Source organism: Mesoplodon densirostris, chromosome 1 (assembly GCF_025265405.1).
Source record: "Mesoplodon densirostris isolate mMesDen1 chromosome 1, mMesDen1 primary haplotype, whole genome shotgun sequence".
Lineage (NCBI taxonomy): Eukaryota > Metazoa > Chordata > Mammalia > Artiodactyla > Ziphiidae > Mesoplodon > Mesoplodon densirostris.
Window position 1 is genome coordinate 79,654,181 of NC_082661.1, and position 22,229 is coordinate 79,676,409.

A 22,229-nucleotide genomic window follows, 5' to 3' on the forward strand; every position below is an offset into this window, starting at 1 on the left:
AAGATCCCATCCAGGATACCACATTACATATTGTCATGCCTCCTAAGGCTCCTCTTGGCTGTGACAGTTCTTAGGCTTTCATTGTTCTTGATGACCTTGATAGTTTTGAGGAGTATCGATTAGGTGTACTGGAGGATACCCCTCTACTGAAATTTGTCTGATGGTTTTCTCATGATTAGATTGGGTTATGTGTTTTTGAGAGGAAGATCCCAGAATAAAGTGCTGTTCTCATCACATCTGATCAAAGGTAATACCTTCAATATGATTTATCACTGTTGATGTGAATCTTGGTTGCCTGACTGAAATAGTGTTTGTCAGATTTCTCCAAGGAAGCCAACTAGTTTTAAACCTGTGTTGAATATTTCTTCAAATAAGAGTTCTAGATTTGGAAATTAATTTGGAAAATAGCATGAGGAAAGGGCCTTCAGCATAATGGAAACAAATGGAATAGTCATTTACCGAGACCACTGTCCAAGAGAGATAAATTTTGTGTGTGTGTAGTTGACACGCCAGGAGATAAAAAGGGAGGAAACAGAAGATGATCTTTTTCTCTGGGAAGTTTCAGCCCCAGGAAGGAATCACTGCCCTGTTGATCATGACTGTCAACTCAAACATTTCATTCTGGTCTGAGAGCCATTTAAAGAAGTTACCATCCAGGGGTACTCTCAGCATTTTGGAACACCTTGCTCAGGGAAAGAAGGAAAAGGCATTTCTTAATCCTCATCTGCATCTTTCTAGCCTGACTCTATCCAGGTTGATGGGATTGTGAAGCTTTTCCTGTGGGCTCAGTCTTGTTATTTTTATTTAGAATTGAGTGAAAGAAGTATTATGAAGAATAATTCAGGTAGGTAGTTACTTAAATATCCTGTCACATATGTTAATATTAGTGAAAGTTAGGAAAATAACTTCCTTAACAGAATACAGATGTGACCTTATAATTAGATATACTTTGTAGCATTTGAATTCTAAATACCACATATGTGAATTTAGCAAAAGGAGTTCCCTTTAAATAAAACCCATTGTATAGATTAATGTGTATTTACATAATTTTTAGTGTTGTCCAAAATGATTTTTATACTAGTTATTTATATATTTCTCCATAAAATTTTTTCTCCTTTTGTCAATAAGTATTTACATTATGACTGCTTTGTGCATGCATGTATTGTACAATTTCCTTTTTCCTCCTCTGGCCCACATATACCAACACCATTTTCTTAGCCATTAGCACAGATGACAGGACCAAAAACATGATTTTCTTTACAGAATTGGGTACAAAGTAGGCACCAAATAGAGGTAGCTATTTTATTAATATTAAAAGTAAATTATAAGTAATGTGAGAATTCTACTACTTTCTTAAAATTTCTTGGATCCATCCCTTCTTTAGTGCTACTGCTTCAGTTCTCATCCACATTTTCTCTGCTTTTCTTCAGTCTATTAAGTGCCCTGCAGCCAGAGCTTGCCTTCTCAATTTTTTTTTTTTTTTTTTTTTTTTTTCGGTACGCGGGCCTCTCACTGTTGTGACCTCTCCCGTTGTGGAGCACAGGCTCCGGACGCACAGGCTCAGCGGCCATGGCTCATGGGCCCAGCCGCTCACGTGGCATGTGGGATCTTCCCGGACCGGGGCACAAACCCGTGTCCCCTGCATCGGCAGGCGGACTCTCAACCACTACGCCACCAGTGAAGCCCGCCTTCTCAATATTAAATTTAATTATGTCCTTTATGCCTCCACTGTAACTTGTTCATATCTGCACATCACAATGACTCTGGATTGCCATCACTAGTTTTTAGTCCTGCCTCCCCTACATGATGATGAGATCTCTGAGGGCAGGGACAGTGTTTCATTCACCTTGAATAACCCCCAGTACATTGTAGACTCAGTAACCATGTGATGAATGAATGAATGAGTATATTTGGAGGATATCTGGTGGACATCTTCATGCATAGACTAAAATACTGGCATCTCTTTTTGTTTTATTGCCCACCCTTCATGAGTCTCTTAAAAAAATCTTTGAGGAACATTTTTTTTTTTTAACATTTTCAAACATGGACCAATGTAAGGAGAGTACTATGATGAATCTCCATGTATCCAATCAGCTTAAAAAATCAGCACCATTTTGCTAATTTTGTTTCACCTTATCTCCCATCCTACATTTTTTTGGTTTCATTTGGCTGGAGTAATTGAAAGAGAACACCAAACATTGTATCATTAAAAAAATAATAATAAACTTATTTATTTATTTTTGGCTGCGTTGGGTCTTTGTTGCTGCGCGCGGGCTTTCTCTAGTTGCGGCGAGCAGGGGCTACTCTTCGTTGCAGTGCACGGGCTTCTCATTGCGGTGGCTTCTCTTGTTGCCAAGCACAGGCTCTAGGCATGCGGGCTTCAGTAGTTGTGGCTCGCAGGCTCTAAAGTGCAGGCTCAGTAGTTGTGGCACATGGGCTTAGCCGCTCCACGATATGTGGGATCTTCCCAGACCAGGGCTTGAACCCATGTCCCCTGCATTGGCAGGCGGATTCTTAACCACTGCACCACCAGGGAAGCCCTACTGTGTCATTTTACTTGTAAATATTTCATTATGCCTCTACCTAGTAAGTGCCATTTTTTCCCACCCTGCCATTATCACACCTCATTCATATAACTTAATACCAAATATCTAATTTTCATATTTCCCTGATTGTCTCAAACCTGCTTTTTTTTTTTTTTTTTTTTTTTACAGTTGATTTGTTCAAATCAGAACCCAAAGAAGACCCGTACATTGCATTCGGTTACAGTGAGGCCTTATTTAATCTTCACTTATAGGGGAGTGTGATTTATGTCAAAGATGGGTAAATGGGCTTCCCTGGTGGCACAGTGGTTGAGAGTCGGCCTGCCGATGCAGGGTACACGGGTTCGTGCCCCGGTCCGGGAAGATCCCACATGCCGCGGAGCGGCTAGGCCCGTGAGCCATGGCCGCTGAACGTGCGCATCCGGAGCCTGTGCTCCACAACGGGAGGGGCCACAACAGTGAGAGGCCCACATACCGCAAAAAACAAAACAAAACAAAACAAAAAACCAAAAAAAACCCCCCAAAAACAACAACAACAAAAAAAGATGGGTAAATGATGGTCTGCATAAAAAGTTTATTTCTGCTTCACTTTTTCTCTGTTCTACTTAAACATTTAATAACATTAAGCCTAGAATTAGCCATTTCATGATCGAGCATTTTGGTTCATGTGTTCATTCATTCAATAAGTACTTACTGAGTGCCTACTCAGTGTTAAGCACTGTCCTAGGCACAGAGTTTCAACAGTTAAAACAGCATCAGCAATCCCTACCTCATGGAGCTTGCATTCTGGTGGCTGGGACCTCTGCAGGTGATAGCACTAGATTTGACCTGGAAGGGAGGAAAGGATGTTCAGCAGTAAGTCCAGAAGATTTAACTGATGCAGATTTGGCATTTAGGAGCTAAGATATTATTAAGACTTGAAGTGTTTCCCAGTCATCAGGTCCTTATTAGAACATTATTTCCATTGCAGTTATTTCTCTCTAACTCCTATACAAGCTGCCTGCCTGCTCACTAGATGAATCTTCTTAAAACTCCATTTTGATCATGTCATTTCCTTATCAAAAAACCTAAAGTATGACTCATACTCTGTCAATAAAGGTCAAACTGCCTAGCTTGACACTTAAGACCTTGAAGTCTGACCTTAACTTATGGGTTTTTTTTTTGGTTTTTTTGGTTTTTTGTTTTTTTATTGCGTTACACGGGCTTCTCACTGTTGTGGCCTCTCCTGTTGCGGAGCACAGGCTCCAGACGTTCAGGCTCAGTGGCCATGGCTCACGGGCCTAGCCGCTCCGCGGCATGTGAGATCTTCCCAGACCGGGGCACGAACCCACGTCCCCTGCATTGGCAGGCAGACTCTCAACCACTGCGCCAGAAGGAAAGCCCTAACTTATGTTTTCAATTTTATCTTTGTGTTTTGTTAACTCTACTGCAGCCAGACTGGTCTTTTGAACTTACCTTGAGTATCTGCTCTGTATCTTTACATTAGGCCAATAGTAATGCATCTTACATTCTTCTTTTGGTCATTCTCTTCCCTTCCCTCTCCTTCCCTCCAATTTCTTTTCCTATTCTCTCTTTTTTTCCAATTTATTTATTTATTTTTATTTATTTTTGGCTGCATTATGTCTTCATTGCTGCATGCAGGCTTTCTTTATTTGCGGTGAGCGGGGGCTACTCTTTGTTGTGGTGTGCAGGCTTCTCATTGCGGTGGCTTCTCTTGTTGCGGAGCATGGGCTCTAGGCGCGCTGGCTCAGTAGTTGTGGCACACAGGCTCACTAATTGTGACTCGCGGGTTCTAGAGCACAGGCTCAATAGTTGTGGTGCACGGGCTTAGTTGCTCCACAGCATTTGGGATCTTCCCAAACCAGGGCTGGAACCCGTGTCCCCTACATTGGCAGGTGGATTCCTAATCACTATGCCACCAGGCAAGCCCCATATTCTCTCTTCTTATCTATTTCAAAGCTCAGCACAGTTTCATCACCTCTGTTAAGATTACACACAACCAAGCCATTTAATGCCCAGTCCGCCAATGTGCCACTTAGTTTACCTTGCCTTCATTTATACCACCAGCTGTGGCTAAGACCTAGACTTTATAAACCAGAAAGACCTGGATCTGATTTTCTGTCCAATCACTTATTAGTAATAGGGTCTTGCGGCAAGTCCCTTTATTTCTCAGAGTCTCACTATCCTTGTCTTAGAATATAAATACAGGATGATTTTCATGAGGCTGTTCTTTCTTTTTTTAGCATTTATTTATTTGGTTGCACTGAGTCTTAGTTGCGGCAGACAGGTTCCTTCGTTGTGGCTTGTGGGCTCCTTAGTTGCGGCTCACCATCTCCTTAGTTACGGCATGTGAACTCCCAGTTGTGGCATGCATGTGGGATCTAGTTCCCTGATCAGGAATCGAACCCAGGCCCCCATCACTGGGAGCATGGAGTCCTATCCAGTGCGCCACCAGAGAAGTCCCATGAGGCTGTTTTGAATAGTAATTGAGGTAATGTGTGTAAAGTAGTCAGTGCAATTTTTGGTACTTGGAAGCATTGTATAAGTGATATTTTATTATTAATTATTTTATTTTGTTTAATTACATCATCTCCAATTTGACTGAAAGGCCTTTAAATAATTCTTTGTACACTGTTGATACTGCGTGTCATTTTGTGGGCAGCCATATTTTTTAGGTTTCTGACCTACCACTTTTAGCCCCTGGGGCTCCTACATAGTCATCTAAATATTGATCTACTTGTCCAGATATTGTTTTTAGTAGTCAGTTTTGACTGGACAGCTATAAGGTATGAACAGAAACATACATTGTGAAAAATGACTAGAACATGAAGGGAAAGCAACTGTAGCTATTATTCCTATATAAGGAGTTAAAATTAGGCCAAATGATTAAATTAGTGAGTCTTTGTCTTTATATGGGGTTTTCTATTAAGTTTAGGCAGGAAAGAGAGATGTTGAGAAACTGATGCTGAGAGATTCTGTCTTGTTAATATTTTATTTTTTGCAAATGGTTTTCCGCGTTGTTTCCTTGCCAACCTCAAAGCAAAACACTCTGCCTTGAAAGAAGAAAAATCAGAGGTGTGTTACATTTCACCACAGGAAGCTATTCACAGTCAGAGGCCAGGAGAATCCAGTTGAATTGTGGATCTGAAGGAGGCCAAAAAAGTGCATTTTAAACCAAGCTAAGCACAAGACACTGCCTCATTAAGAGAGGAGAGTTACAGGCTCATAGTGAAGAGGAGATCACGTAAATTGCTCTCAATTCTCTTGGAGAAGAATAAATGTGTATGCAAATGCCCAGGCCCTGGTCTTCAGTTTCAAAAGGAAATAATGTGTGTTCTGTCAGTGGAGCTCAAACTATTCAAAGGCTCGACAGAACAGCCTGATGGGAGCTGGATGCAAGGACTTCACGTAATAGCTCTGTGTCAGTGGCAGTCTCTTGAAATTGGGACTAAAATTAAAAGTAGTTGAGTGCAACCAGTTCTAAATGTCAGATGAAACACTTTGCTCAGCGTGTGGTGTACAACACTGATTTTCCTATTGTGTTCCACATTGTTGCGTGAGATGTTGAATCAGGTCCCTGTGAGTTCATTCACGAATATAAGAGCTGGAAGGTAACTCCATCCATAATTACTGTTCTGAGATGTTATTGCCTATTTGCCTTGAACTTTAATTGGACAAGGTATTTGTGAACTTGCTTTAGTCTTTTGACACCTGGAGGCGATGTTTTTCTTCTTTCAATTTGATTGGCCTTTTCCATGGAAACATCTTATGAATGCTTAAATGTTGTACTTTCTAAATTGGTGCTAAGGCACAGAGAGGATTGTTCACCAGAGAAAAAGTGGACTAGGGGAGGACTTTCTAAATGGTATTATGCAAACTATGTGATCTCTATGGTTACATATGTGATTCTGAAGGAATTTGAAATGATTTAAGTGTCTGAATACCTCTCTGATTTTGGTAACTCCTAATAAGATTATGTGAGTGTGGACACTGCATCTGTTGAAACTTTAATCTTTTAATCTAGACATAGGGTAGGTCAAATAGATAAGGGCAGGGAAAGAGAAATGGTAAGCATTTGATAATGTGTGTACCAGAGAGTCTCTTTTTGGGACTTCAAAGAGCCTCCTGGGAAAGTGAAGAGTGACAATGCCTTGGCTCCATAGTGGCTCTAGAATAGTCCCATAATAAGAGAATGCAAATAGGACAAATGATCCAGGAAATTGCTTCACATAGGGCAGTGGTCTTCAAACATTCACTTGTATCAGAATCACTTGGAAGCCTTGCTAAAATGCATATTATTGGACCCATTTCCTGAATTTCTAATTCAGAAGGTCTGGTGTAGGGCCCAAGATTTTGCATCTCTAATAGGTTTCTAGGTGATGCTGATATAATGCTGGTCCTGGAATCTCTGAAATAAAGCAATGATTCTTGCCTTGTTCTCTCAAGCTTTAATATGCAGAAGTTGTAAAAAGTGTAAAGTCAAAAAATTATATTGGAGTGAGGCTCAAGACTCTGTGATTTAAAAAAAAAAAAGCACCTTTAGTGATTGGTCTGTTGTAACTGGCCCAGAGACACTGGTCTAGGGGCTCCAAGCCACTGGGACATCACTAACTCTTTAGTACTTGGGTCCTTCATATTTTCATAACTATTTATAACTTGACTGTCAGTTAAAGACTGTTAGAGTTCTAATATGCCTTGAAGAGTAAGAGAAAATAAAATGGAAACATTACAATATTTGTTTTACAATATTTTTTGTTTCTGTTTTATAATATTTTAATGGCCTAATGATATCATAGGCCAAATCACATCTTATGAAAATATGATATATTGTGATAAAATATGATGAGCATTTAGCAAAACCTGATATAATATAACAAGACTTTGGCATGAAAAAGTTGCTTATCTCCTGATATCAAGTAAAATGTAAATAAATCAAATCTTTTAAAGGAGGCAGCAAGATATAATGAAAAAGAAGACTAAAAGAAAAAAGAAAAAAAAAGATGACTTTGGAGATGGACAGTTCCAGGCTTCAGCACTTAGAGCTAGGCACATTACTTAACCTTTTTTCATCTGTGAAAGGGATTTAGTAATTCCTGTCTTACATGTCATGAAGAATAAATAGATAATATAAACAGAGAGACATATTGTGTTTAATAAATGGTAGTTATAGAAGGAAGAAGAAAAAGTAGGACACAGGCACTTCTCATCTCTTAGTTTTTTTATTTCAATTTAACTGGGACAAGAGAGGCCTGTCCAGCTTAACATTCCTTGAACAGCAATTTCGACCAGTGCTTTTGTATGAATTTGAGACTGACTTTGAAAGTAGACATCACCCCTCAAGTTTCTTTCATGTAAGAATTATGAATGTAGCCCTTGAAGATATAAATTAAAACTAAGAAAATTTTAGACTGATTTTGGATATTGTGTAATAGAAAGCATGTCTTTCTTTGATTAAATAGGTATATGTTATATGCATATTTTCTGGAATGCTAAGAAAATTTAAACAGATGAAGTGAGTTTTTATATTTTAGCATGGTTAAGGGCCATGAAGGCAAAAAAATCAATGTTATATAATAACAATACTATATAATATTTAAGACAGTAACTATATGTATGTATATAAAGTGATTCTGGAAATAGTGTGTTTCTTGTTAAGCCTGGTTATTCCAAGAACACCTTTCTCTTTACTTTTATATGCTTTATATATAGAATATTCTTCTTTGTACTTTATATGCTTTCACTTTTGTTTTTTTTTTTAATGAGAAGGAATAGATGAAACATTCACCAGGATTCTTGAAGAGACTTTAATGAAGAGGTAGTTTAAAGAGAAGTGAGTCAGGTTAAGGGAACCATCAAGGGGGTGGTGAGGGACCATGGGGCAACCACCATCACTCTTAGGCTAGATCTGAAAGAGGTAGAGGAAGCTGTGTTTACTAGAATGTAGAGGAGGGAACGTCTGATGGAAGCTATGGTGCTAGAGGAATGCAGCTACTGCCTGGATGTCAAAGCAGGGAGGGAACATGAAGAATACATACATTAATCTCTCTCCGATTCTATTTTGGGATCTGTTGCTGGTGCATTCAACTGAGCAAACACAAATGGATGCCAGTGGGCAGGAGAGTTTGTGTGACACAGGGTAGGGGTCAACCTCACAGGATGAGAACAGGGCAGAGAAGAAAAATGAACAGATGGGAGCTGAGGGGTGCCTAGAAAGTAACCAGCATGAGCAGTTATTTCTTTTGTAATACATTTTTAAAAAATGAATTACCTTTAAGTAAAGTATGGAGACAGGAAAGTTAGATAAAATTTTGTATGTATGTAAAGGGGAAAATCAAGGAATTTGGTCTTGTTGTAGGATGAGTAAAGGGAAGTAGTGATAATGTTGGAAAAGGTTATTTTGAGTCAGATAGATGATAAATGGTTTTTAATGACAGTTTCAAGATCATAGGAGATATTCACTGGATTTTAAAATAAATTAGAAAAGGCTCTTTTCCAATCATTTCAAATTAAAAGGAAATCTGTAGAATATTATGAAATCCCAGATCTTAGTAGGGAAAAGTAATGAAAATGGAAGATAGGATGTCATAGTGGAGAGGACATTGACTTAGGATCAGAGAAACAATGGCTAGAATCCTGGATCAGTGTTGAATACTACCGTAAATTTGTGCAATATAGACTCTGAACTCATTCCTCGTGGATTAAATGTGCATAGTATTTCACATGGCTATTGTGAAATTAAATGAATAAACATATGTAAAATGCTTAGAATGAGGTCTAGACATGGCCTTCTGTCAATGGATGATGATACCTACCAGTTTTTGAGTGCCAAATTTATGCCAGGTGCATTCTACCTGCTATCTCCAAGCCTCCAAGTAACCTCATTTCAGGAGGAGAATTCAGGCTCAGAGTAAGCCATTTGTGCAGGGCCTGTTGTTACCAAGTGGCAGAGTCAGGCCTTGAGGCCAGGCCAATATGATCCCAAAGCCAGGCCTCTTGCTGTTAAACTGCAGTTCACATCCTTTGGCCTTTTCTCCCATAAAGTGCAAATGCACTTATAATAGCTTCCTAAGAAAAGCCAAAGGATATAATTGTGTAGTAAGTTTTATCTGAAAATCTGTTCAGGAAAACTATTTAGGTTGGTACTTACAGGCTCCTCATGCAAACGTATAAAAAGTTTGAATATTATGTATGAGGCAGCATAATTTCTAAATGGACGGACACACTAAAATCAAAGCCTGCTTTTGAAATGAGGCTAAGTCATCTTAATCGTCCTCACTGTCATTAACTACAGATTGTTCTGAATATCATAGTCTGTCTAATTATTTTAACTTCTATAAAGGGAATACTCAGGAAGAGTTTGTGAATTTTCCTTACAGTTTTTAAAAATTGTGATGTAATTAGAGAAATGTCAAAAACTTTTAAGAGGCTATAAACGTTCTAAGGAGAAAAAACACAAAATAAAAGTGTAGGAATTAATAGTAGTAATGTATATCAGAAAGAAAATACAATTAGAAAGAATTTCCTTTTGACAACTGCAAGAAAAATTATGAAGTACTTCTTAATGAGCTTAACAAAGGATATGCATGGACTATGCAAAGAAAACTGAATACTCTTTTGGGAGATGAAAAGGGAGATTTGAATAAGGGATGGATAAGATGACAAATGATTGTTAGGATGTCAGTTCTTATCAAGTCTGTTTATAGATTGAATGTAATCCTAATAAGCCTGGTTGGACTTTAAGGAATTAAACTCTCAACAAATTGTTACTAAGCTTCAATTGGAAAAGACATAGGCATGAATATAAAAGTATATTCTGGAACCACAGTGAGGAAGGACGTATCCTACCAGATGTAGGGACACTTGTAAATCAGCCAAAGTTAGGACTAAAGATAAGTGGAAGTGAAAAGAGATAAAAAGGATATGTATACACATGTACTTGAATTATTATTTATAGAAATTTGACAATAATTTAAATGTCACTAAAAAGATAATGGCTAAGTAAATTATGAAACAGCACAAACTTGCAGATGTTAAAATGACATGTATGAACAGTAGACAGACACATGGAAAAATAATTATAAATAATAGGTAAGAAAGGAATACAATATTTTGTAATTATAATGTATTATATATGCCAGGTTTAAAGGAGAACATACTCATATTCGTGCTCAGTGTATATTCACCTGTTTAAATGAGTATATATTCATATTCATAGATTTAAAAGAGAAAGAACATGAATAAATATAGTTGTTGAATTCAGATAGTGGAATAAGAATGATTTTTGTTGGGGCTTCCCTGGTGGCGCAGTGGTTGGAAGTCCACCTGCCAATGCAGGGGACACGGGTTCGTGCCCCGGTCCAGGAGGATCCCACATGCTGCGGAGTGGCTGGTCCCGTGAGCCATGGCTGCTTAGCCTGTGTGTCCGGAGCCTGTGCCTTGCAATGGGAGAGGCCACAACAGTGAGAGGCCCACATACCGCCAAAAACAAAAAAACAAAACAAAACAAAACAAAAAAAGAATGATTTTTGTTGTTCCTAAAATTATCTAACTGTTTTTGTGATGTTTTAACAATAAAAGTTTTAATGTAGATTATGTAAACTTTTATATAGACTATGACTAAAGCATCAACCAAAGTGTATTGGCTAGATGATGTTTGTCATATGAAACTTGAACCAATAAAAAATAATTCTGAAGTATGAACACAGAATTTAATCTTGTTCTCAATTATCTTGACCATCTCAAATCTACTAATGTTGCTTAAAGTTCCTTATGATTAGATGAACATTTTCATAATTTCTTAAATCTGTTCCTTTATACATGCTACTTTTCCATCTTTTCCTCTACTCTGTTTTGCCTACTTTTCTGAGCTCTTGAAAGATTTACATTTTTTTGGTTGCTGTTTCACATTTATAATACAGTGACAATTTTCTTATTAACAAGTTTATCAGTGCCTACTACAAACCTATTTTTAGAAATGTAAAAGCTGTTCTTAAAGATAATTTGAAATTATTTCAAACTTATGTTTTCTTTTTTGTTCTTTTAGGTAAGTAACTGAACAGGGACATGAAGAACTGATATTTCAAATGACAACCATGTTGCAAAAGGTACTTTTGGTATTTTAATATTACTGTAGAAGGAGCACTATAAAAAGACACAGAGGTTGGAATGTATAAGTTCTATTTTGGTAAAAATAATTTTTTGTGTAAATAGATTTAAAGATGTTATAGTTTTGATAATATTTTAATTATGAGAAATGTAATACCTGTATGATAGGACTTTTCTTTCTGAGTCTAGGAAATTATTGTAAGTGTTATTTGGGAATGGAAAGATAAATAAATTGATCACTTTGTCAAAATATTCATTGGTGGAATGAGGGAGGTGGGGGAAAGAAATTAGATGCAACAAAGTGAACACATTGAGATTTGTGCATCAAAGCTGTATGTTTTCTCCAAGGGCTTATGGTTTGTTTCCTGTGAACAAAAAATTATCTTCAGAATTGCTCATAAAATTGATTGCTCTAAGCTTGTCAATAAGACAATTTGATTTTGGATAATTCAAATGGATTGTATCAGTGTGGAGAATTCACCAGATTCTGTTTATATGAGAAAAATTTAAATAAAAGGGAGGGAGGGAAGAAGGAAATATTAAACTTAAATAATAGAATATAGAGATCTTGGATATCTGTCACATGCATGATTTGGGGAAATATGATTCCTTTTTGAAGTTATGAACCTTATCTAGAAGAATCTCTTTATTTTCAAGAAAGAATCTTTAAAATATTATAGAAACCATGACATCTGGTTGAGAGGCAGACAATTGCACTCTGAGCTATTAGATGATCTGTGTGACTCCACTACCATCGACAATTATGCAAAAGACCAGTGACATTTAGATGCAATAAAGCATGTATTGTCCCTTTATACTAAATTAAAAATTCATTCCAATAAATAGAAGATATATGAGAATAGTAAAAGAGAAGAATTCAACTTGTCTGTATAAAACCACAATTAAAAAAAAATTCAAATCTTGCTGAAGGGGCTTATAAGAACTCAGGGCAGGTGCTATGAAGAGGCTTAATTTGAAGAGAAGTTAAAAAAAAAACCCATTAAGGAAATAACTTTACACCAAAAAGTTTATACTCTTCCAATGATGACCATTTAACTAGCATGAATTTTCTCTACTTTGTGGCTATTTTTTGAATGTCAAATGAGAATTAGGCAACTTTATTAATACTGATAATGAGAGAGCACTAATTAGCTTGGGCTATTTTTAGGAAGGGCAGATATTACCCTGTATTATTATATGAATATATTATGATACAATTTGCTTCACTTGAGATATCAGTGAGATTTCCAAGTGTAAATGCTAAGTTGGCAGTTGGATAGATAGATGAGTCTTAGAAACTCAGAGCAGAGATCTATGGTAGGTTTTGGAAACCATTGTCTCACAGTTGGTAACCAAGACTGTGGAAACCAATGGGACCACTTTTGTAGAGATTATAGTATGATGAAGAACAGAGGACCAGTTCCAATACCTGAAGAAAAGGAGAGAATGATGAGTTGAGCTGGAGTGTCAAATGTTGCTCACAGGTCAAGGAAGATGAAGACTTCAGTAAACCCACTGAATTTTTCCACATAAAGGTCCTTAGTGACTTTGGCAAGGGAAGTTTTCTTGGAATGGTGGGGGCATATGCCATATTGGCGTGGGTTGAAGAATAAATGGGAGGTTAGGAGAAAAAGTTAGCAAAAAAGATAGTTTTTGTGAAAATTTTGTCTGTAAGTAAAAGTGGGGAGAATCCAGTAGCTGGACAGGGATGTTGGGATGACAGAGTTTCGAACATGTTTACGTGTTAATGGGAACATTGCAGAGAAGAGGAGAGATTAAAGGCATGGGTTTCTGAGAAGGAAGGAAGGAGTGGAGCCTCAGTGCAGGAAGGGGGATTACTCGTAGCTGATGGGAGGAATCCGCCTCAACATAACTAAGGCAATGGCAGTAGGATATGTACAGACACAGATAGGGTTATAGACTTGGTAGGTAGTTTAGGGGAGTATCAACAAAGGTTTCTATTTTCTCTAGGAAGAGGGTGTGGTCAGAATAGTTAGTAGGGATTTGAGGAAATGCGAAGAGTTTGAAGTAGTGTTTGTGGAGAATGGGAGAGGGAAAGTTGCACTGGGGACAGTGTTAGACTAGGTTGGTATTAATGACTGGGAATTTGTAATGGTTGGGAATTAATGACTGTGTCATCCGATTCCCTGAATTTTGCCAGTGGACTTAAGCTTCCAGTCTGATTACAATTCTCAGTCAACCATTGTAGACCATGACAAGCCTTAGGTGGTTGAAGGATTTATTGAAACCTAATATATAATGACCTTCTCCCATAGAATTAAAATAGAGCCATATTTGAAGACATTAATCTAAGTGTGGTGTTTTCCCTTAATTTGCATGAACATATGTGTGTTTATAAGTGTACTATATGCATGAATATTTCTTTCTAAAAATCAGAAATCAGACATATTTGGCTTGGATGAAAGGGAAAAGAAAGATATTGAGTATTCTTTTCTCGGGTAGCCATTTTTGGTGTGTGTCTCCTAGTGACAGTATTTTTATGGCAAAATTTAAGAAACTGTTTGACCTTGAAGAAAAGATGATTTTTATTTTTAATTCAAAACTTATATCTTGTTTGCCATGACTGAAGAGAGCCTGCTGTCCAAAGCTACTCAGGTATCATTGGTTTGGCATGTTCTTCCTACTCTGGTGCACGTCCTTTGGATGGTCTAGTCAGATTGTGGAAGTATTAACAGGCCTGAAGATGAAAGACTTCAATTTGTTGACTTTGAATTATAAGAATGTTAATATGCTTATTTAACTAGAAACTCTAAATTTCTATTTCCCATTTTGATTTTTTAGACTGTTTACTTGAGAGTATAGGGCTTTTTATAAAACGGAAGAGATCTCTAGTTGAGGGACTTATAGATGTTGTTTTAGCTGCAAAACCACGCTGAAAAATAAAATATGGTGTAAATAAAGATAAAAAGAGAACTATTCTGGTTCCAGTAGGCATGGGGGACCTGGAGCCCAATTACTCAGGTCACCTCTTTCCCCTCCTCTTCACCCACTTTTGGGTAGGTCCCCTGAGACATCACCATTGACCCTCTATGAAACATTGCTTGAAAATTACAATTCTAGGTGGTCACAACTCTACTGAATTTCATTAAAATATAAAGTTCTTAACATAAGTTAGCTGTGGCTTTAAGATAATTTTTCTCTCTCTAATAAAATAGGCAGGTTAGTGTTTACTTTGACCCAAAGTATATAATTATCTTATATTGTTAATTTTAATGATAATATAATAGATACTGAATTTGGCTAAAGCAACTCCATAGAAACCACTGCTATTTATGTTGCAAATCTGAGATTTGAAAAGCCAGGCACTCAGTTTAATTAATTCTGCAGGTCAGGATGACCAAAGTTTGTAAGCGGGGACCCATTTACTAAGTTCAGGAATAGAACTGTTCTTTATTGTCCTCAGAGGATGGACATAGGACTATGGCAGGGAGGATTTAACTGCCTTGGTCTTGAGTAGCCATGAAATTATGTTGTTATAAGTTACGAAGATGTTGTTCTTCTGTTAGGGTATGACTTTGTCTATGACTGACAGTATCCATAGACATGGAATTGGATGTTTTCAAGAAAATAATAGTACCTTTTTGAAAACTAGAGCATGGATAAAGTAGCTATAGGGAATCGTCAAAAGAAAGCTAAAGTGGAGTATGTGGAACTTGCTAACAGAGTTATAAAGTCAAACTAATATGGGACAGTATTGAACATACGATTTGTGCCACATACAATGTCAAATAGTTTGCTTGAGTTATTTTGAACAGTCATAGCAACTGAATGAGGAAAATATTATGACTTGATTTTATATTCGATGAAATGAAGTCTCTTAGAGGTTAAGCAATTTGTCCAACTCACACAGTGAGTTACCGGCAAATGTAGTGGGGTCAAAATTGAGATCCGGATCATTTTATTTCATCACCAAAGTGGCCTAGTGAAGTCAGATTCAACAGCCAGCTGGAACTAGAAGTAGCTGAAGTGAAGGCAATGTCCTAAACTCTTAGACATAGCTAGAAGAGGGCTGGTCCTCCACGTCAGAGTGCTTCCCAGGAAGTTAAGTACCTCCAATAGCTCCATGAGAAAGAAGTGATTCTGACAGTCCAATGACGGTTTGTATCCTTAAAATCTACTGCCTTTTTCATTGCCTCCAGACAATCCTTCCTCTAAATACTACGGTGATTAGAGGACTGTCCCTTCAGGGCTCAGGTCACTTGGGGCTTATGCCACCAAGAGCTTTAACACTGAGGTCAGATGGGAAAAACTAGCTGGCTGAGGACTCCCCATGATGTCCCCGACTTGAGAGTCTGGCCATTGATGGGGAGAGCTTTGTCTTTTCATTCCAAGATTCATTTCCTGGGGAAGGAAAAGGAGCTCAGTTCTGGGTTGTGTCCTGGCATCTTCTATTCAGGTGTTTATCCCTGAATCACACACTAAGATCTGTATCCTAGTATGGGAAATCTTGTTGTAGTTATGGAGAAGAAAGTAATGAAAGGAAATAAGAACAATTAAAAGGGTTAAGTTTGACATCATGTGAGCCAGATATAAAGTTTACAATCTTGAGTTTTTAAAAGATTTTTTAAGCCTTGTTTAAAATGTGTAAAATGTGTTACTGGGAGAAAATAGCAAATACTAATAAACTTCTCAGATGTTAGGGAATAGAATAGCCTGCATGGACATGATCATTGATAATACATGTACATTTGTTTGTCTGTGATGTCAAACACATTTTTTTATACTTCAGTGGTGTCAGTTTCTTATCTTTTGGTGTAAATCAAATGTAATATTTGAGACTTTCCTACAGTGATGAAATATTGACCCTCTGTTCTGATCAATAATTATAACATAACTTGCTTTAATTTAGAAAACTCAAACTCTTAAGCTCTGTATCTTCTGGAATATTTTTTTCCTGGAGAACATATATAATTGGGAATAATGATAGAATTAGATTTGTTCATATTAACCCATTTAAGTGTCACTAACCGTCAAATCAAAGTGGCAGCTTTCTGGTCTCTCTCTCCTCAGCTAAATTTAATAGATATACTATCCTTGTGTTACTGTAATTGTATTTTACATACAGCTCTTGTGACTGAAGATAAGAATCTTTTTTCATTTCATTCTATTTCCTGTTTTATTATATTTTGTTTTTGGTTAAAGCTGTTTACAATAGGCATAAAAACTCTTTTTCTGTCTTCGCTGTGAAAGGGGGAAAATGAAAACTCAGTAAACCAAAGTACTACTGATTTTTCTGAAAGAAAAGAAGAGAATTTTTGAGGGGGGGACGTGTTCACTCTATGACAAGGTTTTTGGGAACTAATCCCTCACTCTGTGGTCAGTCTATGTACAGCACAGACCGTGTAGAAAGAATTGATATCTGATAAAATGAACAAAGCTCTAATGAGCTAATTGATTACTTACTTTTCTCAAAGAAAAATTTGCCTTCCTCTCCCACAGTCCCTCCATTCAACTTGTATAAATTATTTGTAATTCAAGCAACGTTAGTAATTCTTTATTACAGCTACTATATTGGTCACATAATCAGGGGCACAACAGTAAAATTTGTGTTAATTATTTTTATCAACCATATTCTTTAGTGTTTAAAATTTTGCTAACAAAGTAACAGTAGAGTAAGTGTGTTCTTCTTGGGCATGTTAGAGAGCCTTTTTTTTTTTTTCACAAACACATGAATCACAGCAATCTCCATGTCTGAGTCCACATGCTTAGAGGCAAACATATGAGAAAAGCAGGGCCTTACCCTGATCAGTGGACTGAAGCTGGAAATACTGATCTCACAGAAAAGATCATGCCCTTCTCAGCATGCATCTGGCCCTTTTCATTTTGTTTTCATCAGCTGGGGCTGTTCAGTGCTGCAAAGAAAACATTGTAAAATGCTTACAGCTTTTGGAAGTGCTTCTGAACTCTTCAAATAATGGTAAGAGTTGCAAATCTTATAGGAAGAGCCTATCACAGAAAAGCTTTATTCAACTCCACAGGGAATGGTGAACGCCAGTTAGTGAGAGCTGCTCTAAAGTAAAATACTTGTAAGAAGGGGATACTGAAGTGTGCATTGTTGTAAAGCTTAAAGGGAACAAATGTTTGTTTCATTGCACATCTAAACCTAATCTGAAAAGGGTGTCTATGGCCGCCAGCAGAGGGAGAGTGAAATTTTGCAGATGGATAAAAAGGAACTTTCAACAACCTAGCTTAGCTCTTTGGCAAAAATCCAGTGCACTTGGAATTCTCCAGCAAAATGGGTTGAACTTGGCAAATCTGCAAATGTGCATATTTCTACTCAGAACGATCAGGCAAACATAGAAACTTCCAGAGGAACTAATTATCTTTTGTTTTTTTCACCTTAGAAAGAGGATAATATTTGGAAGATGATTAACTGCTAAGAGATTTTAGAAGCAACGTTTGAAAAATGTTGAAAGAAAAACCTACATTTAGCCTTTTTCAAAAAAGTTTTTAATACCCATTTGTGCTCCCTAAATAATTTATCATAATTAACAATAGTCCAAGCCATATGGTTTATAATTTGAAGATGTTTGTTTATTATTTGCTGTTTGCCTTTTAACTAAAAAATTCTCTTTCATTATCTTTTTTTTCTTGCTGCTTATTGCTGTAGTTTCATCGTTACGAAACCAATGCCATTATTTCTCTAACTATGTATCTGTATGAAACAAACCCTGTTTACTGACTCAGATTATTTACATTACAGAAAAACAAGCTACAAAAGAGTAGAGATGAGTTTATCTCCAAAGAATATTTCCTAGAAAATATTGGCATATATGAAAATGTTCTGATATATCAATATTAACATATATTATAGTATGTGTTTTATAGTATATGTGTTTGTATGAAAATATATGAGATGGGTGGATGACGGTCTTTCAGAACAAATTATTGTAGCAATTTAAAGTAATTGGACCTAAGTGTTTTAAATTCCATTATACATATTTTAAGTATTTTTATCAAAAAAGTTAAGTCATACAAAGCAGTAGAGAGGACTGACTTATTTGAAATGTAAATCCTTGATTTTCACATTTTGTAGAATTTTTTAGTTACAGTTGTGGCATTACAAAATATTTAATGTGCTTAAAATAGGAACATTAAAGAAAACATGCACTTTTAAGAGGAGACTGGTAGATAGAGTTTTTTAAATAAAATGAATAAATATATATGTTCTGAGGTGGAAACATGGCCAAAGTAAAAGAATAAAGAAAGAAAAGAAAGGCATAGAATACTATGATTGAATCTATTTCTGTGCCTGTCCATAGTAAATATCTGAAGGACACTAAACTGTTAATGGTGGCTGCCTTTGGTAAATAGGACTCTGAGTAGACATAGGAGATTTTTATAAAAACATTCTGTATTGTTTGGATCTTTTTTCAATGAGTGTGTATTAATACACACACACACACACACACACACACATATATATTTATTTTTCTAAGGGAATATGTATATATATATATATATATTTTTTTTTTGCGGTATGCGGGCCTCTCACTGTTGTGGCCTCTCCCATTGCGGAGCACAGGCTCCGGATGCTCAAGCCCAGCGGCCATGGCTCACGGGCCCAGCCGCTCCGCGGCATATGGGATCCTCCCAGACCGGGGCACGAACCCATATCCCCTGCATCGGCAGGCGGACTCTCAACCACTGCGCCACCAGGGAGGCCCAATATGTATATATTTTAAAGAGAATAACATAGTGGAAAAACTATTAGTCCTAACTTTGCTATTGAGTGTGTGACCATTTAAAAAAGTAAATAGATCTGCTTATTTTACTTGATTATTATGAGAATCATTTGAAATTATGGATGAGGAAGAGATTAACATTTTTGTTGTTAAATAGGGACACTGACAACTAGAAAACATTGCAGTTCTATTGAGATAATTAGGCTGAGAACTTTGCAGGAAGTGTAGAGTTAAGATGGTGTCAAGAGAGTAGCACTGACATAAAGTTATTTCTATTTGTAAATGTTACTCCCAAAGGACTGAAACTGGGGAGTCACAAAAGCATCCCTGTGATAGAGAAGACTGTATGTGGTGGAGTTACAAAATACATCATTAGCCATTGCTAGTGAGTGGAAAAGTAATTAGCAATTAGAGTCCCCCCCCCCCCATAACATATGTAGAGTTTTGGTTTGGGTCCATCAGTTTCACTCACTATAAATCTACATTAAAATTCCATATGGTCTGTATCCTTCAGGAGCATGATAATGAATACCTCTAGGAAAACATATTAGGGGAAAAAATGTACTGAACTGAATACTTACTGAAGTCTCTAACGTTTCTTCCAGATCTATAATTTTCTGATATAATACGTCAATAAAGTATTGGAACAAGATGCACTACATTGGCCCAGGTTAACATATGTAACAGTAGAAGAACTAATATTAGCTTGTAGTTAGAGTACTTTACATAGTTGTTCACATCTATTGTTGCTAGTTCTTCCCATTGTAACTACCCACATTATCTGATAACACTCAAATAGTGCCATATTAAATATAGCCTGAATAATAAATATTTATATAATATGAAATATTTACATAAAATATCAGTCATTGGCACTTCAGTATCATTTTGCAGTACAATTTTATAGCAAAATGAAGCTTATTGTAAATGCTTTTGACCAGTGTAACTCCTTTCCCTGTTGAATAGGTAAAGTTATTATCATTCCCACTTTCTGAGCCAAGGTAATTAGGATATTGAGAGAATAAGAGATTTGCTCAATATAATAATTCTTTTAAAAAAATTTTTAAATTTTTTTATTCGTTTCTGCTTTATAACAGAGTGAATCAGCCATACATATACATCTGTTCCCATATCCCTTCCCTCTTGCGTCTCCCTCCCTCCCACCCTCCCTATCCCACCCCTCCAGGTGGTCACAAAGCACCAAGCTGATCTCCTTGTGCTATGCGGCTGCTTCCCACTATCTATCTACCTTACGTTCAGTAGTGTATATATGTCCATGCCTCTCTCTCACTTTGTCACAGCTTACCTTTCCCCCTCCCCATATCCTCAAGTCCATTCTCAAGTAGGTCTGTGTCTTTATTCCTGTTTTACCCCTAGGTTCTTCATGATATATTTTTTTCTTAAATTCCATATATATATGTTAGCATACGGTGTTTGTCTTTCTCTTTCTGACTTACTTCACTCTGTATGACAGACTCTAGGTCTATCCACCTCATTACAAATAGCTCAATTTCGTTTCTATTTATGGCTGAGTAATATTCCATTGTATATATGTGCCACATCTTCTTTATCCATTCATCCGATGATGGACACTTAGGTTGTTTCCATATCTGGGCTATTGTGAATAGAGCTGCAATGAACATTTTGGTACATGTCTCTTTTTGAATTATGGTTTTCTCAGGGTATATGCCTAGTACTGGGATTGTTGGGTCATATGGTAGTTCTATTTATAGATTTTTAAGGAACCTCCATACTGTCCTCCATAGAGGCTGTACCAATTCACATTCCCACCAGCAGTGTAAGAGTGTCCCCCTTTCTCCACACCCTCTCCAGCATTTGTTGTTTCTAGATTTCTTGATGATGGCCATTCTGACTGGTGTGAGATGATATCTCATTGTAGTTTTGATTTGCATTTCTCTAATGATTAATGATGTTGAGTATTCTTTCATGTGTTTGTTGGCAGTCTGTATATCTTCTTTGGAGAAATGTTTATTTAGTTCTTCTGCCCATTTTATTTTATTTTTTATTTTTTATTTTTTTTTTGCTGTACGCGGGCCTCTCACTGCTGTGGCCTCTCCTGTTGCGGAGCACAGGCTCCGGACACACAGGCTCCGCGGCCATGGCTCGCGGGCCCAGCCGCTCCGCGGCATGTGGGATCTTCCGGGATCAGGGCACGAACCCGTGTCCCCTGCATCGGCAGGCGGACTCTCAACCACTGCGCCACCATGGAAGCCCTCTTCTGCCCATTTTAGATTGGGTTGTTTGTTTTTTTGTTATTGAGCTGCATGAGCTGCTTATAAATTTTGGAGATTAATCCTTTGTCAGTTGCTTCATTTGCAAATATTTTCTCCCATTTTGAGGGTTGTCTTTTGGTCTTGTTTATGGTTTCCTTTGCTGTGCAAAAGCTTTGAAGTTTCATTAGGTCCCATTTGTTTATTTTTGTTTTTATTTCCATTTCTCTAGGAGGTGGGTCAAAAAGGATCTTGCTGTGATTTATGTCCTAGAGTGTTCTGCCTATGTTTGCCTCTAAGAGTTTGATGGGGTCTGGCCTTACATTTAGGTCTTTAATCCATTTTGAGCTTATTTTTGTGTATGATGCTAGGAAGTGATCTAATCTCATACTTTTACATGTCCCTGTCCAGTTTTCCCAGCACCACTTATTGAAGAGGCTGTCCTTTCTCCACTGTACATTCCTGCCTCCTTTATCAAAGATAAGTTGACCATATGTGCGTGGGTTTATCTCTGGGCTTTCTATCCTGTTCCATTGATCTATCTTTCTGTTTTTGTGCCAGTACCATACTGTCTTTATTACTGTACCTTTGTAGTATAGTCCGAAGTCAGGGAGCCTGATTCCTCCAGCTCTGTTTTTCGTTCT

The 22,229-nt window shown here is 37.2% G+C and overlaps 1 protein-coding gene across 18 annotated transcripts in view; it reads left to right on the forward strand.

Annotated features, from left to right (window-relative positions):
* ANK2 (ankyrin 2) overlaps window positions 1–22,229 on the forward strand; it is a 710,689-nt gene that overhangs the window by 184,186 nt on the left and 504,274 nt on the right. For 16 of the 18 annotated variants that reach the window (XM_060105137.1, XM_060105190.1, XM_060105143.1 and 13 more), the window contains exon 2: window positions 11,587–11,647. The exons of the other annotated variants lie outside the window; for them this stretch is intronic. Coding sequence is in view for 1 of the 16 variants with exons in the window: in XM_060105201.1 (XP_059961184.1) it covers window positions 11,627–11,647 (21 nt within the window). In the remaining 15 variants the exon portion in view is untranslated. The remainder of the gene's footprint in view (window positions 1–11,586; window positions 11,648–22,229) is intronic. 18 annotated transcript variants of the gene reach the window in all.